Source organism: Glycine max, chromosome 16, assembly GCF_000004515.6.
Source record: "Glycine max cultivar Williams 82 chromosome 16, Glycine_max_v4.0, whole genome shotgun sequence".
NCBI lineage: Eukaryota > Viridiplantae > Streptophyta > Magnoliopsida > Fabales > Fabaceae > Glycine > Glycine max.
The window spans coordinates 27,685,739-27,707,446 of NC_038252.2; the positions used below are offsets into that span (position 1 = coordinate 27,685,739).

Consider the following 21,708-nt stretch of genomic DNA (forward strand, 5'->3'; position numbering starts at 1 on the left):
CTTTGACATCTTTAGACAACGCTTAACATTGTGTTTGGATGGAATAATTAAAGTGAATAAAGTATTTTAACTGAGCTATTAAAATGCTTCTTATATTTTAATCTGTTTGGATAAAGTATTTTAGAAATAATTAAAATGTCATCATTTTTTTAAAGCATTTTAATAGACTAAATTAGAAGAATTTTAAATTCTCACAAAAACCACGGGAATTAAAATTCCCCATCCCTCTCTTCCACTATCAGCCACTCACTCACGCATCAAAGCTCTCTTCCGCTTTTCCCCTCTCAGCCACTCTCTTTTCCTCTCAGTCACTCTCCCACGCTCTTCCCCTCTCAGCTACACTTTCTTCCCCTCTCAGTCACTCTCTCACGCTCTTATCCTCTCAGCCACTCTCTCACACTGCAAACGCAAGTAAGTTTTCTTTGCGATTTTGATCCACACTCTTGTTGTGTCAAGTGTATTCATTTTTTTCGTTAATTTGTGATTTATTTTTTACTTAGTTGTTTGATTTCATTGGTTTTGTACTCTGGGTACTCATTGTTTAATTTCGTTGCTCATTGTTTGATTTGGTTAATTTGTACTGTGGGCATTTTTGCAAATTTGTTAGGAACAGACCTTGCACTCTAGGTGCTTGTGTTTATTCTTCAATGAGAACTTTGGTTTCTTCACTTTGTGTTTATTCTTCAATGACAACTTTCTTTTCACAATATGTTTTTTTGAGATAGGGTTTTGGTTTGTAAATTTTTTGGATTAATTGAAGGGTTTCAATTGTGTGGTTAGAGTTCCAATTACGGTGTATCGTTTGTTATTTTGATTTTGATTGATATGTTTTTGCATTGTAATGTTTGATTCTATTCACCGCCATTCATCTTAAACAAAACTTGAATTTCAGTACATTGTATGGAGGGCCTGTACATTTTTCCTTGCTTCAAGCCCAAAGGGCTCTTCCATGAGGGGACATGTTCCAAATAAAACTATTGGAATTAGTAGTTAAATGCCTATTGTTCACCTAAAATAAAGTAGTTAAATGCCTATTGGAATCTGTAGCAACTAGCAATTATTTTTCAGATTCATGTACATAACTATTCTTATACTAGAGTATACTGTCTAAGGAAGTAGAATCATCCTTAATCTCCTTATAAAGTAATTAAAACGGGTTCTTGCAAAGTATACTTGTTTGTTGTTTTTTTTTTTCTGCTGGTCTATTTGAATGTCTGGCATGCTTTGATACTTAGTATAATTTATTCAACCTTGAGTAGAGTCTGTGATATTTGAGATCTCATTACTAAATGTGATATGTACAACTGGCATATTCACTCAATGTTTGAACTCATTCTAGGAATATGGATGAAGGGAAGATTATGTTCTAAGAATCTGTTTGGTATCCCCTTAAAAGTGAAGTGAGAATTTCAGGAAGAGTTTTTATATACAATTTTTATATATAAAATCATATCTACTTTCATTTTTAAAGACCCTTACCTCTGACCCCAAGAAGTATCAATTAGGAAGGTGAGGTTGCAGGTTCTTGATTAGTTTGAGTGCTAGTTGTTGTTCATTAGAAGAATCAAGAGGTTTAGTTGAAATGGAAAGAGAAGAAAACATCATTAAATATGGTGATTGTCATAACAACAAATTTAAATTTCTATTTATTTTGAGGAGTGATCCATAGCAGATTTTTAATAGTTCAAAGTAGGAAAATGAGTCTGCCTAGCTCGGATATACACACATGCATGTGATGAGACACACACGAGTGAGATTCATGTGCATGTCTAACTTAGCATTAATCATTCAAGTATTCCTTTTTTTCACCGCATCCATATTTTACTGATGGCATTATATATGATTGAAATTCTTGTTCTATATATGTCAAATTTTTTTATACAATTTATTTTATACTACAGAGATCTATTCAACCTCTCTGGATGCCTGCTGGAACCTGCAACTGTGAGTGTCTCTCTTTTCTTGTGTCTTAAAGATTTATGTTTCTGGTCTTTTTGGAGCAATCTTTAAAGTTTGCCATTACATTCTCCTATTATCAACATTCATGACGAATAAATGTGGTATGGGGATCTGATCATCTGAAGAAGGCTAGACGAATAAATGTGGTATGGGGACTTCGGCATGTGCCTTTAAAAACTACTAGTGTTATAATTTGACAGTCATAAACTTAGCGGGACGGATTAGATAATGAAATTTTGAAATTGGAAGGATTGGGGATGGGGCAAAGGATCCAGCTTCATATTTATAAATGGTTCCCCACCCTAGGGTCGGCTTCTTCGGGATAACATAAATATTTAAGGCTATAATATTCTATCCGAGGATCCCACCAACTTTGTTAATTTATATGTTTAATCAATCATATTATATCCACTTTTATATATTATAAATTAAAAAAAATTACAATTTAGGGATATTATGCCGAAGTCCCCATACCACATTTATTCGTCTAAACTTTACTATATGATATTTTAAATTTAATCCAATGGTATGAATAGGTATGCTATTCACATGTAATGATTTTAGAGGACAGTGCGTAGTGCTCTTAGTGTACATTAAATAATTTCTCCTTTTAGAGGCAGCCCTTAACAAGAACAACTAGATTTTAGTGAAAGAATGAAACATAATGATAATGCGTTTAGTGAAATGTAAATTTGGTTCAACGTTGAAAATGTTTCAACGTTTTTACAAGTTAAACATAATGATAATGCGTTTAGTGAAATGTAAATTAGGTTCTTGTTCACACAGGCAGATCTTATTTTCTTTGTACTCTGGATTCCCCTGTGAACCAATTTACAATATGTTCTTAAACTGTTGTAAATTACATTTCATATATTTTGAACTTACTCCCTTTGTCTTTTGGTCAATAGTCAAACAAACTATTATAAGGAGATAGTATATACATTGAAGTATAAAGAGATTTTATATGATAAGTGTACCAACTTTTATAATAGTCACCTTAAAATTGATATCTATTATGATTTTTAATTAGCTGATAACATAAAAAAATTACACTTACGAAACATAAAAATTAAACTTAATTAGCTGATAGCATAGAAGTCTTTACTCTTTACTTAAGTTGATGTACACTAACTAATAATGTGTAAACACATTAAGAAACCAGGTCTCAATATCAATACTGGATTATACAAAAGATATAATAGAAAGTAAGTACAGTGAAAATGCCCCTAGCATAGCAATCCATACGAGTTATTTAAACCATGTAGGTTGTTTTATTAAATCCCATATTTATGTAGCTAGTGCACATAAAATGCCATAAAATCGTACTGGAAGGTGATATTCTACTATTAAAGATCCGTTATCGCTTTCACTTCTCCAATTATCTTTGAAAAGGCAACAAAAGCTCGAGAATTAATTAAAGAAAAAAAAACTTCTTTTTTTCTTGTGTATATATAGTTAAGAGACATTTCTTGTCATCCAATTTATATTCTGCTAAAGTTAACCTCTAGGCTCTTGCTTGTGACCGCCTAATGTAGAAAAATATGGGCATTAAAATTTAGAGCTTATTTACATCTTTTCCCTACATATTTGTTTTAAATCTCAAAATATTATCTTATATCATTATCATGCAGTTTGGATTGAGAAGAAATGGATCCTAGCATAGTTGACACTGCAATGACTTCAAGAAAACGTAAAAGAGAAGAGTATAAGAAGATAATCTTATTAGCTGCTGCTTGTGTTGTTCATATGGTCATTGGTGTAGTGACATGGTATCATAATAATTATTTTGTTAAGGAACCAACCAGTAATTGGGAACTAGAACATCACAGCTTCCTTAATTGTCTTTATAGAGGAACAAATAAAGATTGCATTGAACAATTGAGGCTTAGTAAAAATACATTTTTTAACCTTTGTAGAATTTTACAAGAAAATGGTGGATTAGTAAGAACAAGAAATGTTCCAACAACTGAAGCAGTAGCAATGTTTTTACATATCCTTGCTCACAACCTAAAGTATAGGGTAGTGCAATTTAGTTATTGTAGATCTAAAGAAACCATAAGTAGGCAATTCAATGATGTCTTGAGAGCGGTAATGAAAGTGAGCAAAGACTATTTGAATTTTCAACCCTGTACTTTAGAAGGTGCGGAAGCAAACAAGTGGAGATGGTTTGAGGTAAGTTTATCAATTGTTAGGAGAGATTAGTTAATTATAAAATTTTCTTAGAATCTAAAAAAATTGTCTTGTTTGTAGAGATGTATTGGAGCACTTGATGAGACTCATATTCCAGTTACAGTTTCTCCCGATGAGAGACCTAGATATCGTAATAGAAAGGGTGATGTCTCTACAAATGTGTTAGCTGCTTGTGGTCCAGATTTAAGGTTTATTTATGTGTTACCTGGGTGGGAAGGGTCAGCAGGAGATTCTCGAGTATTACGAGATGCATTACGTCGTCAAAACAAACTTGAAATTCCAACTGGTAATATTTCTTAGAAATAACTTTTTTTTTCTTTTTTTTGGTCTAGTTTAAGTCTATGTTTGTTATTTTAAACATTGTAGGTAAGTATTTTCTTGTGGATGCGGGATATACCAATGGTCCGGGATTTTTAGCACCATATCGAGGGACTAGATATCATCTCAATGAATGGATTGGAAACACCCCTCAAAGTTACAAGGAGTTATTTAATCTTCGTCATGCAAGTGCCCGATGCAATAGAAAGGTCATTTGGGATCTTGAAAAAAAGATGGAGTATATTAAGAACTCCTTCCTTTTTTGATATAAAGACACAAATAAGAATTATCAATGCTTGTTTTGTGTTACACAATTTCGTAAGAGACGAACAACAAACTGGTCAACTTTTAGAAGTTCAAGACTTGGAATTCTTATCTGTTGTTGATGAAGAGTTAGTTCATCAATCAAGGGAAGGAGTTCAAAATAATGTCATAGATGATATCACAACTATTCAAGCCACCGAGGAATGGACAAGATTTCGAGATACATTAGCTATGGATATGTTTGCTAACTATCAAGTTAGGAGAAACTTTGCTTAGGGACAGTTCTTTTTTAAATGTAATTTGCTATTGCAGACAAACTTTGTGTGCTTTGTTACTATTGTACTTTTCTATTGAAGATAGACTTTTATGTACTTTGTTATTGCATAAAAACTTTGCTTGAAATATTTTCTATAATTGTGTAGTGGACTAGTCAAATGAATAAAGTAGGTTATATCTAATATTTGTTATATGCAGGTTGAATAAGTAAATTAACTTCAATGGAGTCATCTAATGAAAAAATAATGAGGAAACAAAAAATTATTTTACATGGAATTTGGAAATGGAACGTGTATTGGCTGATGTACTTAGAGATCAAAGGAATTTGGGCAACAAGGGTGACAGAGGTTGGAAAAGGTTAGCATTGAATGCTGCAGCCGCAGTGTTGTCTACAAGCTTCATTGTTAATGTCACATCAGTTAATGTCAAAAAACCGTATCAAATTATGGAGATCGTGGTATGGTATTGTAAGTGACATCCTTGGCCAGAGCGGATTTGATTGGGATGGCATTAAGCACATGATAACAATTGAGAATGAAAATGTTTGGAATGAATATTGCATTGTAAGTATTCTTTAATATGTTTCTATTTGTTATTCAAAGTAGATTGGATTTGACTTTTTCTTTTTTTTCAGTCGCATAAATCGGCTAAACCGTTTCGATTCAAGGTGCTTCAAAATTGGGATGATATAGTGGATTTGTGTGCTAAAGATAGAGTCACCGGTCATGGAGCTGAAACTGCTATGGATGCTGATGAAGCGATGAGTAGAGAAACAAATGAAGTGGAATTCATGGGGTTAGGTGCTACTGCCATAGATTTAGAAGAACCAAGCTCTAATACAAAAGGAAAAAGACAAGGTTCGACTTCTTCTGGCACACATCCTCACAAGAGAAAGATGGGAGAGAAAAAAGGAATAGCAACTTCTTTGGATAAAATGGCCAACTCTTTTAACCGAATGGTGGTAGACAAAATGGATGGTAAAGTTGATGATGAAGAAATTCAAGAAGTATTACGTGAGGCAGCTTTGATACCAGATCTTAATAGACAACAATGGGCTAAAGCTATTAAATGGTTAGCTGATGATCCAAAGCAGTTAGCTATTGTGAAAGCCCTTCCAATTCACCAAAAGACAGATTATGTTTTAACACATCTTGGAGAATGAAACTTGGTGAGTAACCTTTTGTCTACGTTTCCCATTTCAACTTTTAAACTATAAATTTGTGTCTTTTTTATGCCTAATCGAGCTCATATTTTCACTATAGTTATTTGTCTTTCCTCCTGTGACTTATATTATCTTGTTTCTTCTTCCGTAAATGGCAGCATTGGATGTTAATTATTCAAGTTCCTCGACCTTTTACACTTGATGATGAATGAAGATTAAGGAATGAAGAACATTTTTTTTTAATTTGGACCTTGTAATTCTTGTTTAAGATCTTTGTTTGAAACTTGATTAATTAGGACCTTGTAATGCTTGTGTTGATTCGTGTGTTTATGCGTTGGTGCGTTATTAACAATTTGAATTTTCATCCCGTACGAACAATGAAATTAATATCATTTGAATTTTGTACGAGATAATTGTCCTTAAATTACATAATTATTTAATTTTAATATGTTTTTTAAAATTATTGCAAGACTAGGTAATTAATTTTTTTAACAAGAATAAAGAATTACATATCATCATCTTTTAATTTTGCAGTATTGTTTAATCCAAGTTTTTTTTTTGTGTTACTACAAGAATATTGTATAAGATTCAAAATTGTTTAGCATTAAAATTATTTTGATTATTTAATTATTAAATATTTAAAAAATTTATTATTATATATTTTATAACATTAAATTTATTTTGAATATTTAACTATTTAAAAAATGACTCATGTTTATTTTCATTCAATATTAAAATTTTAATTTTTAAATAAATATTTGAAAATGAAAATTCGAATTTCATTGAAATTGAATTACTTTGTCCAAACAAGGAAATTAAAATACAAGAAATTGAATTGCCGCATCCAAACAAAATATTTACAAAATGAAAGGAATTTAAATGAAGGCAATCAAAATACTATAAATTTGAATTTCCTAGAAATTTTTAAATTCCCCATCCAAACACATAGTAATAGTTTTTTTTGTGCAAGGAACCCGACGTGGCCATTATTGGAGTATCAATTTAGCTAACGATGATGTTTTCCTCCACGTGCATGTGTAGAGGAATTTTTGTAATATATTTTTTAACACATTTTTTAAAATATATTTATTTTACTAGTTTAAATTTATTAAAAAATATAATTTTTGTCGGTCTCATTACTTATTTAATAAATTATACTTATAAATTTGTAATTTTTAATAAATTTAACTTGTTAAAGAGGGTATGTTAAGAAAAATGTATTAAAAGATTTGTTATGAATACTAAATGTATGGCAAACTCTCAATTTGTTTTGAATCACATGAATGAGCCAAAGTGAAGTTTTTTTTTTTAAAAAAAAAAAATTGATGTAAAATTGTTTCAACTCAAAGTATTCTGGTAATGAGGCCTACAGAGATTCTAAAATTCAAATAAAAAAGTGTTTGAGAAATAATGAGAATAAATGAAAACATCCAATAATGTCTAGCGAAAAGGTTTGTTAGATTGGTCACGTTTTGTCTACAGGATATGTGACTCTTAAGCATATATTACTTAAGTGAAAAAGGTCTTTCTTGTCCTAGAATAATCGAGTTAAGGATATTGCTAAGTCAAGATAATCAATTTTCATATTCTCGAAGACAGTTGTGGACTTAATAGGAGTGATTTAGGATAGTCCCATGACAATTATTTCCAAGTCAATATTGTTTAAGATAAGCAATGTTGATTTAAGGATATAGGTGAAAACTCTATAATTAAGGTGATTAAGGATAATCCACACTTGCCCCAAAACCACAATATTACTTAGGATAAACAATGTTGAATTAAGGATTAAGATGATCTGGAATAACCTTGATAATAAAAATATTATTCTCTCCATTTCATTATAATTTTCTTATAAAAAAATATGTATCTCAAAATAATTATTATTTTAATTTTTTAATATAATATTAATTATTTTTTCACTTAATATCTCTTATGATATTAATGGTATGAGTTAAAAAAATAAAAAATTTAATAATAATAATATTGATTTTATAAAATTACCATTTTCTCGTCTATTTATTAGTTGCAGAACAATATAATTAGGGGTGGGTAAGCGAGCCGGCCCGTCACGCGTAAGGCCCGTCTGCATAAGCCCGCATTGGTAGTGGACCGGGTCAATCCGCCCCGCTTCTTACACGGACCAAATAAATTGGTCCGCCCTCGTCCTGTGGACCCCGTGGGTCAAACGGATCGGTCCGCGGGCCTTGTTTTAAAATAATTTTAATTTTAATAAAAATATAATACAATCAAATTAAGTTTAATACAAATGTAAATAAAATCTCAATAATTAGTCAATTACATCAATAAAATAAATAATGTCTTAACAAAAGAAAATTCAAGCAATAAATCTAAAATATGAAATTTAAACATCTCGAACACCAAATGATTCCATATTTGAAGTAGCTTGAGTCTTCTCCATCTCCATATCTTCATCTTCTTTTCCTAAAACTCGAAATAATAATAAATATTAGAATAAAGTCAAGTTAAGTGATTAAAAGACAATAATTATGACATATTATTTACCTTGCATATCAAATACTAGTAACCAATTTTTAGTATATATCAAGGCTTGTACGTTATCAACAAGAAGCCTAGTTCGATATTTGTTAAGCAAACGTGAGGAGAAAAAATGTTCTTAGCCTGTTACAACTGTACTGTTAAATATGATATGAGGTATTTTTTATAATAAAAATATATTGAAATATCTTTAAAAATATTTATTTAACAATTACTTTTGGCTTAAATATTAAGAATTGATATTTTTATTATTCATGACTTTCAAATATGAAAATGATAGATTAAAAGAGAAAAAGATCGAGAAAATATTCAAAAAGAAGATTTTTAACAGGTTATCTCTTATCTTTTTTATCTTAATATTTTATTTTTCTTATCTTATCATTCTTTATCTTTATCATCTTTTAATTTAAATCTTTTATTTTTATCTTTATATATTTATCTTATCTAATATATTTTTTTATCTGTTATTTTAAAAGAAAAGTTTGAAGTGAAAAAAAGAAAATCAAACTTGATATAATTCGGTCAGGATCACACAAATTAAACTTAATGAGAACTGCGGGAAACTGGCGAACCCCGCGGACCAAACCCGCATAATCCGCAGGTTAAGCGGGACGAATTAAAAAATATGACATAATCATAAACCGTTTAATTGGTTCATAACGCGCACGAACCGCGAGACCCACAAGTCAGTCCATAAACTGAGTCCATTTAGCCCCCTACATATAATACTACAATTATATGATACTGATACAGATGAGTAGTTTATTATTTATTATGAAAAAAGTGATTGAAATTCAACATAACTTCGGACTACACACTGACTGATCGATGGTAGCTTTTTAAATTACAAATATACTACATTAAACATCTAATTAATTCAAATTGAGTTATTTTTAATGTAATTACATTACTAAAAACTCCATCTTCCTAAATAATTAAGTTAAAAGATTTATTGTCGATTAATCTATACGTGTCACAGTGGCTGATGATCAAACTTAATCAGTTTCAAATAAATGTTACTTGAATGTGCTGATTATTTTAACTGGAGGACAAGCAACACAAGTTAACTATTTTAATCAAAACCAAACAGCCTCTACGATCCTAAGGTTATTGGATGTACCCTCCGGGTCGGAATGCAAACCCACCCACTGTAGGGGATATGATTTTATTTATAGTATATGATTATGAATTTATTTATGGTATATGATTATGATTTTATTTATAGTAGTACCAAAGCCGATTCAGCCAACCACACCTCGCGATGCCCAAGGGATATGAACTAGGAGATTGGGGATCAACATAACAACTCAAGGATAAACACTTGTTGACCCTTGATTTGAGATGAGAGTTTTTTATTTTTATTTTCAAAGAAAATAGAAAATAAGATTAAAAATATATTTATTTAAAATTTAAAAATTATTTTTTATAAATATTTTTAAAAATAAGCTAAAATTGAAATAATAAGTAATATATTTAATATTTTTCTAAAGAAATAAAAATACGATGACACTCTATAATATATTTTTGGTTTTGCAATTATAAACGCTCTTATATGGCAGGCCCCCTCAGATAATTCTGTTTTATAAACTCCATCCACAATAAATTAGTTGAAAAAGAATCACCATCCACTTAATTAGGAGAAAATGAATTGCTTATAAATATTTTAGCATCCGATATAGGTTCCAGGGATTGTACTTCTCTTCGATCACAATTCAGACGGGTTCTAGCGTGCACAAGGTTGTAATGTCAGGCACGATATAAAAGTTCTTTTAAGATAGTTGGATATAACACTTACTTAGTTAACGGTGCAGGTCCCAAGGTGTAACAAGTGAAAAAAGTATCCAATAAAAAAGTGTAGTTAAAATTTTGATTTCAGTTTTTGCGTAACGAGCGTGGGTTTGATCCACTGGTTGCCATTTGTTTTCATTTAAAGGTAATTTTGGTATAAAAAAAGGAAAATTAAAGTTGAACAACCCATGCTTCTGATTATACGTTGGCATAAAATTACAACCTTTCTTCAACAATTTCATGAAAAAAAAAACAATTTATCATTTTTTATACACGGAAATGTTTAATATCATTTTTTTAGGATATATATATTTTTTATCTATGAAAATTGAAGATAATGATAACATGTTACAATAAAAAAAAATATGTTTAATCACAGTTGTTATAACTTATGTTGCAAATTTTAATGTATTTCAATTATTTATTTATTTTGTTATATTATATATGTTTAACATTTATTAATAAAAAAAAGTAGAGTCTGATCAAAGTGTACTAACAATATAAAATAGTTTTGTAGTATCATTTAATCATAAATTATTTTTGATATGACTTTTAAGATATTTTTGTTTAAGTCAACAAACCTTTCATAAATCATATTTTATGATTAAGTTACGGTATAAAATTATTTTACAATGTCACTACACTAGTTTTTTGTCTTAAAAAAAATAATATTTAACATTTTGCTTGAGAAAAGGGTTATATATTGACAATCAAGTTTTATACCGTCATTTAATCACAATGCACCATATATGATAAGTTTGTTAACTTGTTCGGACCTCCACTTAGTTTCACCCAAGCTTCATCCTGGTCATGAATAGATCACCCAGGTTCGGGTCCATAAGCAGTGACAATTGTCTTGTGAAGACTCCCTTAACCAAGCCACTGCCTATGAGTAGCCAGCTCATCCTTCAAGAGGCACGCGGTAGAGTCCCGAGCCTCCTCTCACTGCTTGAGAGCTTACGGTTTCATGTTTTACTTCACTCCCTGATGGGGTTTTTTTCACCCTTCCTTCACGGTACTACTTCACTATCGGTCACCCAGGATTACTTTAAAAGTCATACTAATAGGGATTTGTGATTAAACAATCAAGTAAAAATATTTTATATTATCAGTGCATGATCATTAAACTCTTTTTTTAAGTGTACATTTAACATTTATTTAAGCATAGGATATTACTTTAAATATTTTACAAATACTTTTTTGATTGAAAAATATTGAACATAAATCAAAGTTGATGATTTAGAGTAAGGTTTAATTTCTTTTTTTTTATCCTCTAATTTTTATTTTAGGTTTAATTTGGTCTCTTTATGTTTAAAAGGTTCAATTAAATCTTTTAATTTTTAAAATGGGAGGGGGGACCCAATGTCTCTTAAAATAGGGAGACCAAAATTTGTTATTTCTTGTATTTTAATTGATTAAATCATTTTTTATTGTACTTTAATTGAATTTGTTAGGTTTGAGCTTTAATTAAATCAAAATAAAAAAAATAAAATGAAAGAAAAATTAAGGATTGATATAAATTGCAAATTTTCTAAAATAAAATAATCAAATGTTTGTATTTTAAAATGGAGGGACCAAAATTCACTACAAGAATTTTCGCTAGGATCTCCATCTTGGAGGCATAGTTGATAAAGAACTATCCAAGAAGGAAGAGTTTGACTTGAGTGGACTCGACATGGGTTATGGAAGGAGTAAGAGATTTCAAAAAAACTTGACGAGAGACTAAATTCTTATATGGAAGAAAGAAAAGAATAAGTGAAGCTCATAAATTTTAGTCAACTTTTAGAATATGATTTATTTTTATATTTAATTATATTTTGAACCTATTTTTGGACTTGTAATGTACTGCCACGATCTTTTATTATTATTTTTAAGTCTTTTAATTATTAAATTAGTCACTGGGCATTGGGTCTAATTTAGGGCTATTAGTAGGAGGTATAAATACACTCCTTAAACACTTTATTTCCCGTTTTTGATGAAATTTCATATTAGACACATTTAAGAGAGTGTCTCTCTTGGTTCTTGTATAAAACCTTAGGTTTTTATCAAAGAATTCTATTATTTATGGCGAATCATCCTCAACTTATCAATCTTCCAAAATTATGACATTGTTTTTTCCATCTCCTTTTCTAATTCCTTTATTCCTTTTTATTTTCCCAATTTCAGGGAGTCCCATATTGGTTTCCCAGTCTGTTGATACTAAAAATTAAATCCACAAATTAGGGTTGTATCAGTAATAGTTAGAATGAGCACGAGATTTAAAGTTGCGTTCTTCTCTTTTTTTTTCTTAGGTTTAGTGACATGTATAGAGATTATCATCATAGGTTTAATAACACGTATAGAGATCTCGAATAGTTTTGTGAAATTCAAAGTTTTATCTTTTTTTTAAAGGTATGGAGTGCACTGGTGTATTATATTTGATTTAGTCTTATCCTATAAATGCATGATTTAAATCCAAGAGTGTTAAGATTTTACTTGTTTGTCTTGAAATTGAGAAAAAGCTATCCAATATTTTCATAAATAAACAAATGAAGAATTTTCTTTAAAATGAAACAAAATCAAATCTATCTTTTGATAATCATGTAATGTAGGTGGGGTCGTTACATATCTTTACCTCGATTTTAGTCTCAATTAAAGTATTCTCAACTCGACCTTGATCAAAGTAATCTGACTTCGACCTAAGCTAGAGTATCTTCACCTCTACATTTGCCAATAACATACTACTAATTAGGCGTTAGTGATGATGTTTGTTTTGATCATGATTACTTCTCGTAAATAAGTTAGATGTTCACCATGCTTTACATAGTTAAATAAAAATTTATTAAGATTATTTTATAAAATGATCTTATGTTCATATGCATAGAAATTGGAATTGCTAAGTCAAAAGACATTTGTGTCTTAAGATGAATCAGAATCCCTAATAATTTTGATTAGATATAAACAAATACAAAGGTTAAAAATTAAATCTTATGCACTATCAGAACATGCTTTGTAAAATCTGCCTCTAATGTTTCAAACGATAGACAAATAGAAGTATGATTTGATACAATATTAAAGATGATATTTAAAAATTCATTTAATTTTCTATGTCTAATATATGTTTTGCATAAACATTCTTCTAAGATTTGTCAAATCATATGAAGAATAAATGAAATCAAGATTTGAAATTCTTCAATTGTCATCAAAAGAAGAGCTCTGCTGCACATACATACTCTAACAAAAAAGGAAGTGTTTTTCTGTTGTAGTGTTCAACACCCTAATGACAAAGAGTGGATTCTCTGCATGAAGAAAGAACGTGCATTTAATGCAAACAATAAATACTCCAATGACCACATTCATTAGACGAAGAACAAGTCAAGAATTCTACTCGTTGTGAGACAATGAACACTTAAAGATGACGCCTATATATATGCTAGAAGCTTTGAAGACAAACATTCAACTCTTGCTAGAAGACTTTTTTTTTTGTAAAAAAAACATTCAGTGTATTCTTGTAAAGTTAGAAAAAACTTTCAAAATACTTTGAACATATTGAGAGGAAAGACTAAATGTTGTTTGTAAACTCATCTTTAAGATGATAAAAGATTTGATCATTGTGCAAACACAACTAATAAATCTTTTCCGATTTGTTTAGGACCAACAATGACTTGGTATAGACAAATAATATTGGGTGTTGATCAAACTTGGAGTAAAGTTTGATTTGATAAAGATGAACCAATATAATTTCTTACGTTTGATCCTTATTGCATTCTTTTTGTTTTAACTAATCTAGGGTTTGAATATGCTTTTAGACTTAAAAAAAATCTGTTATCTATTTTATAAAGATTTTTTCCTTTCAGAGGAAAACTTTATTTAATTACAAAAAAGATTTTAAAAATCTTTAAAATCACAATTCAATCTCTATTCTTATGATATTTATCTTTACAATAATAGTATAAGAATAACAACTAATATCCTCAAATACATTTTAATTATGAATTAATTAAATTGTAATAATTTCTTTTTAATAATATAAATTAAACTAAAACAATGTGTATATTAAAAATTTTGATTTTAAAATTTTAAAAATTGATTAAGTTGATTTAAAATTATTTTGCCAGAAATTTGTTAATATTTTTAAAAGATTAAAAAATAATTTATAAATTATGTTTAAGTGAAATTAAGCATGTTTAATAATGTATATATTGTTATAAATACTATACAAAAATATGAAGTTGACGATGGCGTGGTGGTATATTATTATCTTAATTCCGAAGTTCAAATGCAAGAAGGTTTAGGCATTTAGCCCCTTTTTTTTAACCAAAATAAATGTAAATGAAAAACCTTTAGAAAAAAAGAAATAAAAATTGCAAACATCATTCAGCGTTTTGAAGGTTTTATCACACCCACGCGACCCAGAAATATTAAAATAAGAGTTTGTTATACCGGTATTTTTTTATTCAGTACTTTCCGGACTTGTTATACATTGGAGATCTGCATCGTTAAATAATTAAGTGTTATATCCAATGGTCTTAAGAAAACTTGTGTATCGTGCCTGACATTACAACCTTGTGCACCCTAGAACCCGTCCACAATTCATAACATAGACTCTTGAAATTTCTGCCAATAATGAGACTCCTTTATTTGCCAATAAAATTGTCTAAAAGTGAAAGAGTTTATTCATTTTCGTTGCTAATAAAAAAAACTCTTCTGACGGTGTCATTAGAATACTAATTACAAAATTAAAATGAGAAAAATATTCCTTTTATAAATCATAAAAGAACATAAAAAATATAATATATAATAAGTAACGTAATTTTTTACATTTCTATAAAAATATTTTTATTTTAAATTTCTTAATTAATATCTTTATAACACTTATTAGCCTATGTCATAAAAAAACAAAAAATTCAATTCCCTTTTAGCTATTCCTGAAAACCTCATGCCTAAAAATTTCCACCTCTCACACTGGACCTCAGGCATGTAATTCCTTCATAGCCCAAACAGTTGGTATCTGCATTCAAAGAATAGAACTTCAAGATTTGATTTGAATATGACACCTTTGTCCATTGTCCAATCCCTTAGTGACCAAAGATTTTGCATATCTACAATTGCTTGCTGCCTTACTCCCAATATGTTTGTGAATCAATAGTAAATTAAAGTCTATTGCATGAACACAAATTGCAGCAATGGAATTTAAGTGGTCGACACAGTCAACTTGGGAAAATGCCTTCATACGTACATGTCATTGTCCTAACTTCCAAGTATTCTAATAATTGGCCAGAAATTTATTTGTCTTTTTTGTAAAATACAGGAGGACCAAAGTTGAGAACCACATTATCACAATCATGGTACTATTTGAGGGAACAAAGAATGGCAAGTTGTAGAGTTTTTGAGCATGCAAAAAATAAAAAAGTGCACTACTTGTTGTAGTATAATGACAATAAAATTTGAGTATGATCTTGATGATTTGGTTCTTGATATGTTCTCTTTTAGGTATGCAATGGAAATGGAATAGTATGGAGGTTGTCATCAAGCAGTAGTTCAATGTCTTTCCCACTATAAACCATTAAAAAGACCTTAACCCTCATCTTAGTGCTTCCATTCACATTATATTCTAAGTTATGTACGAGGGAACAGTGGAAAACTACAAAAGGAATTTGTATGGATTAGTGAGTTGGAGCACAAAGATGCGTTCTAGAGGACTTAATTTCTGGTTTGTGTTAACTCTATGCTACGGCGTTAGGCCCACATTGTATCAGCTAAATTTTCTTGTTATAGTCATCTTCTCGTGGTTTTATTATATTTGTGATAAGAATTACATCATGTTTTGGTTACCAGCTACCACCCATTAACACAAAAGTATAGTGATAGGTATGTTTGCTCTTTTTTGCTTGACATTTTTTACACGACCGTTTCTAAACTTTTGTTCTATACTTTTTGGGGTTATCGTTTGCGATAGAGGCGTTATACGAGTCATCCCATCACACTAATTTTAGTAGTTGGAGGCATTTGGTTTATGAGGGAGAATCATGATTTCTAAAAACTATAAATTAAATCTCCGGAATCATAATTATTATCTACGAATAAAATTTGTTAATTATAAAGATTGTTAAAAATATTTGAATAAGTTTTTCAAAAATCAGGTACTTATGTCATATTTTTACAAATTACATTAATTATTTATTATATTAAATAATTTAATAAGGGTAATTGTGATATTTTTACTAGAGTAAAAAAAATTAAGCCTAGATTCTCACATTCCCATGAAAAAGTTTTTGTGAAAAATTTAGTTTAAAATATTTTCAAGAAACATTTCTAGGAAAACAAAGATATACCGAACATAAAAACTTAAGATATTTAATATAAAATTTTCAGGAAATAAATTTCTCCATATTAAACACCCCTTAATTTTCACATGTTAGGAATTTTATAAATTAGACTTAATTTAAAGATGAATTGGTGTTATATTTGAATTTATCTAAACCAGATTTGGTACTTTAACTTGTATTCTCTTAAAATTTACATTCTTCAAAATTATATATTAGTAATAAAATTTCTTAAGTTAATAATGGAAATAAAATTTTTCATATAAAATATTGTATCAAAGTTTAAATTTCATATATTCAATTTATAAACCAATTAAAAATTTCCTGGTATAAGTTCTTGAACAATTGTTACAAAAATTTACAAATTTATCATATTTAACAATATATGATTGAAGAACATTGAAAACAATTTTTACAACGATGTTAATACAATTTAATTAAATTATTATAGTTATATTAATATTATTTATTTTAAAATGTATAATTGAAGTATATCTTAATTTTTTTTGTATTTCTTTAATTATATTAATTAATTATATATAATATTGAAATTCTTATATTATTTTTCAACATGTTATTAGTGTGAGTAAAATTGAACTCGAATTTCTTAAATAAGATCACATGTTTAAGTGAGATCTTCATTCTTCTAGTTGCTTTGATGAGATAAGAACTTAATGTGTTTTGCAAGTTCTCTACTTCAAAATTCATATAATCTTCTAGAGAACTTGTTGCTTCTGACTTAGTGCTTTAGTACACTAATGCATAACCTCTAACTTGTTGCTTCTAGTGTGTGCTTATGAATAATGTAAACTTAAGTGTCTTTACTTTGTTTTGCAATGCATCTTCTAATGATCCTTTAGTTACGTGTAACTTTTTATATATGTCCTTTAATTAAATCTAACTCTAGAATCATGTTTATGATCATACATAACTTCTTATCGATAATGTTAGAGATAAAATATAGCTTATAGATAAAAGGTAAAAGATAATTGTACTTTGTAGATAATGTGTGGGCTTATAGATTATTAATTATCTCTTAATGGATAAGATATTCAAATATGAGTAGGTTAGAGATAACCTATTAGCTGGGGAGACCGGCGGTCAAGGGTCGGGTGTCTGTGCTCCTATAGCATGTTGGACAAATGACCTCAGTTATCTTAAAAAGGGGTGAATTAATTTCCCACTAATAAACTTTTAACCTCCTTTTAAAAGATAGGCTCAGGATGCAGAAGTAGAAGCAACAATCAATTTAATAATGTTCTTTAAACATGCAAGACAAAATTGATTGCAATAATATAAATGAGATAAGGGAAGAGAGAAATGCAAACTCGATTTATACGGGTTTGGTCACTTGTCGTGCCTACGTCCAGTCCTCAAGCAACCCACTTGAGATTTTCCACTCTCTTTATAAAAATCCTTTTACAAAGTCTGAACCACACAGGGACAACCCATCCCTTGTGTTCAGGAATACTTACAACTTAAGAGACCCTCGGTCCCTTAATCAATCTCTTTGAATAAAAAGAAGAAGAAGAATTCTCTCTTTAAGAGAAGGATATTACAATTGAAGTTTATGGAAGACCTCTTAATGGATTTGGAAGTATTTTCCCAAGAGTTTTTGAGAAACCATTTGGCAATGAAGTTCTCTTGGAATATCTTTCTCTTTCTTTTTTAAATCAGACACACATATATGCAGGCCCTTCATACCTTTTCAAAATAGTTTGAAGAGATGTGTCTTTTCAAAAAGCTTTTTCTGAATTTTTTTCACTGGTAATCGGTTACAGGTTTATGGTAATCGATTACATGTTATATTGTGAAGCGTCATGACTTTTGAATTTGAATTTTTAGAGTTCCGTTTCAGGTAATCGATTACAAACATCTGGTAATCGATTATAGGTTCAAAAATCAAATTCAAAACCTTTTTTAACAGCTATTTTTCAAACTTGTCTTCTGGTAATCGATTACACTGTCTGGTAATCGATTACTAGAGCCTTGCATGTCTTGGAAACACTTTGTTTTCAGGAAAAGCTTGATCTTAAAGAAATCTTGAAGCAAGACTTTGTTTGTTGAAAAAATCTTGTATTAATCTTGAAGTAATGCTTATCCTTTGAAGTAGCCTTGTTTGATTCTTCTTTAGCATCATCAAAATCATGTATGCATACATTCATATTCTTCCCCTTTTTGATGATGACAATCATTATCAAGTGATTTCTTTTCGATATCATCAAAGCATGCATGATTCACATTCTCCCACTTTTTGATGATATCAAGCAAATTCTTTTTGACATCATCAAAATCTGCATGATTTTATTCTCCCCCTTTGATGATGACAACCACCTGTAGGATAGGAGCAGCAACAACAAAAAATATCTATCTTTATAGTTTACTCCCCTTTGGTTTTGTAATGATTGCTTATATGAGACAGTTGAAGATTTCATATATAAAAAGCTGTCTCATAAAGCTCATAAAGAATAGATAATTTCCCTTACTCTCTTATCTTTTATCTATCTCTCCCCCTTTGTCAATATCAAAAACAAATCATGAGCAGAGACTAGAAAACCATTCAGCAATTTATAATGAATTAAAAGAGTAGAAAATGTCATACCGTACAAGTATCATTTCATGGCCTAAAATAAAAATGTTACCACTTGTTGCAATGTATGAGAGTCAAGTGATACAAAAAGGCATTAAAACAAACCGTTTTGCACCCACAAAAATACATATCCAATATAAAACAATCAAAATATATAAAAAAAATCATCAAAAGTAATCAATAATCAACATAACCTTCAAACACAATCATCAAAGACAATCATAAAACTCTCAAACACAATCATCATAGACAATCAAAAACTCAATCAAAACAATCATAAAAAACAATCATTAAAGACAATCAAAACTCAATCAAGAACAATCATCGAAAACTCAATCAAAAGTTAACAATCACAGACAAAAATAATCAAAAGTAATCAATCAAAGACAAGTGACATATTGGTATCATTTGATATCACTTGTTGGGCTTGTTGATCAAGTGGCCTTTGTTTGTTGTCTCCATAGATCACATATTCACTATCTTTGGGAGAAATATGAATAAAATTTGATGCATTTCCCGCCATGTGTTTGGAGCAACCGCTATCAATGTATCAACTTTGCTCTTCTCTACTTTCATAGTCTGCCAACATGAGACCCAAATTTATGATTTTATTTTCTGAATCACTTGAAGAATTTATGTCAATATCTTCCCAAGTGATGTATGCTTTCTTTTCTTTGAAATTCCTCTTGTCGGATTTTTTCATTCCTTTTTTAAAGACAGGACAATCAAATCTCATGTGCCCAGGTTGATCGCATTCAGCATTTTGGGGCTAAGAAGGAATCTTCACAAAAATCTGAAATCATCATCTTCTTCTTCTCTAGGTTTTTTCTATAGTTGCATTTCTCTCTACCATTGTAGGAATAAAGGGATCAAATTCAATGACTTCCCATATATTTAAATCTATGGCTTCAATAAAGATCTGCATTCGGATTTTTCAATAGTGATAACTCTCGCCATTGAACATAAGAGACCTATTAATAGAATTTCCCTCAGGAAATGGAAAGTTAGATGATGTCATATCTATTTTTGAAGTTTTTAAACTTTAGACAAGAACCCCGCTCTGATACCACTTGTTGGACAAATGGCCTCAGTTATCTTAAGAAGGGGTGAATTAATTTCCCACTAACAAACTTTTAACCCCCCCTTCTAAATGATAGGCTCAGAATGCACAAGTAGAAGCAACAATCAATTTAATAATGTTCTTTAAAAATGCAAGACAAAATTGATTGCAATAATATAAATGAGATAAGGAAAGAGATAAATCCAAACTTGATTTATATTGGTTCGGCCACTCCTTGTGCCTACGTCCAGTCCTCAAGCAACTCACTTGAGATTTTCCACTCTCTTTGTAAAAATCCTTTTACAAAGTTTGAACTACACAGGGACAACCCGTCCCTTGTGTTCAAGAATCCTTACAACTTAAGAGATCCTCGGTCCCTTAATCAATCTCTTTGAATAAGAAGAAGAAGAAGAAGAATTCTCTCTTTAAGAGAAGGATATTATAATTGAAGTTCATTGATGAATTCTTAATGGATTTGTAAGTGTTTGCCCAAGAGTTGTTGAGAGAGCATTTGGCAATGAAGTTCTCTTGAAATATCTCTCTCTTGCTTTTTGAAATCAGACACACACATATATATAGGCCCTTTGTGCCTTTTCAAAATGGTTTGAAGAGATGTATCTTTTCAAAAAGCTTTTTCTGAATTTTTTTCACTGATAATCGATTACAAGTTTTTGATAATCGATTACACAGTTATATTTTGAAGGATTATGACTTTTGAATTTGAATTTTTAGAGTTCTGTTGCTGGTAATTGATTACAAACATCTGGTAATCAATTACAGGTTCAAAAATCAAATTCAAAACCCTTTTTAACAGCTATTTTTCAAACTTGTCTTCTAGTAATCGATTACACTGCCTAGTAATCGATTACCAGAGCCTTGCATGTCTTGGAAACACTTTGGTTTGAGGCAAGACTTGATCTTAAAAAAATCTTGAAGCAAGACTTTGTTTGTTGAAACAATCTTGTATTAATATTGAAGCAATGCTTATCCTTTGAAGTAACCTTGTTTGATTCTTTTTTGGCATCATCAAAATCATATATACATACATTCACATTCTCCCCCTTTTTGATAATGAAAATCATTATCAAATGATTTCTTTTCGATATCATCAAAACATGCATGATTCACATAATCTTTTGAGTTAAATTCTCTTCTTAGTGCTTGAGTCATAACACTTTCTTCTCCAACTATTGGATATTAACTTTGTGAGTAACAAATGTATGTCAATTTGATTTGAAAATACAAAGAAATTAATAAGTATTACATACACGATAATAGT

General features: G+C 29.7%; 2 protein-coding genes across 2 annotated transcripts; both read left to right on the plus strand.

Annotated features, from left to right (window-relative positions):
* Nucleotides 1-224: 224 nt before the first annotated feature.
* Nucleotides 225-5,095, plus strand: LOC100801437 (protein ALP1-like). The gene is made up of 5 exons (XM_014768723.2): nucleotides 225-411; nucleotides 1,902-1,944; nucleotides 3,591-4,131; nucleotides 4,210-4,435; nucleotides 4,516-5,095. The coding sequence occupies exons 3-5, from the start codon at nucleotides 3,607-3,609 to the stop codon at nucleotides 4,731-4,733; spliced, it is 969 nt and encodes a 322-aa protein (XP_014624209.2). The 5' UTR covers nucleotides 225-411; nucleotides 1,902-1,944; nucleotides 3,591-3,606; the 3' UTR covers nucleotides 4,734-5,095.
* A 307-nt stretch (nucleotides 5,096-5,402) lies between these two features.
* Nucleotides 5,403-6,169, plus strand: LOC121173689 (uncharacterized). The gene is made up of 2 exons (XM_041010365.1): nucleotides 5,403-5,570; nucleotides 5,642-6,169. The coding sequence occupies exons 1-2, from the start codon at nucleotides 5,415-5,417 to the stop codon at nucleotides 6,167-6,169; spliced, it is 684 nt and encodes a 227-aa protein (XP_040866299.1). The 5' UTR covers nucleotides 5,403-5,414.
* The last annotated feature ends 15,539 nt before the right edge of the window (nucleotides 6,170-21,708 follow it).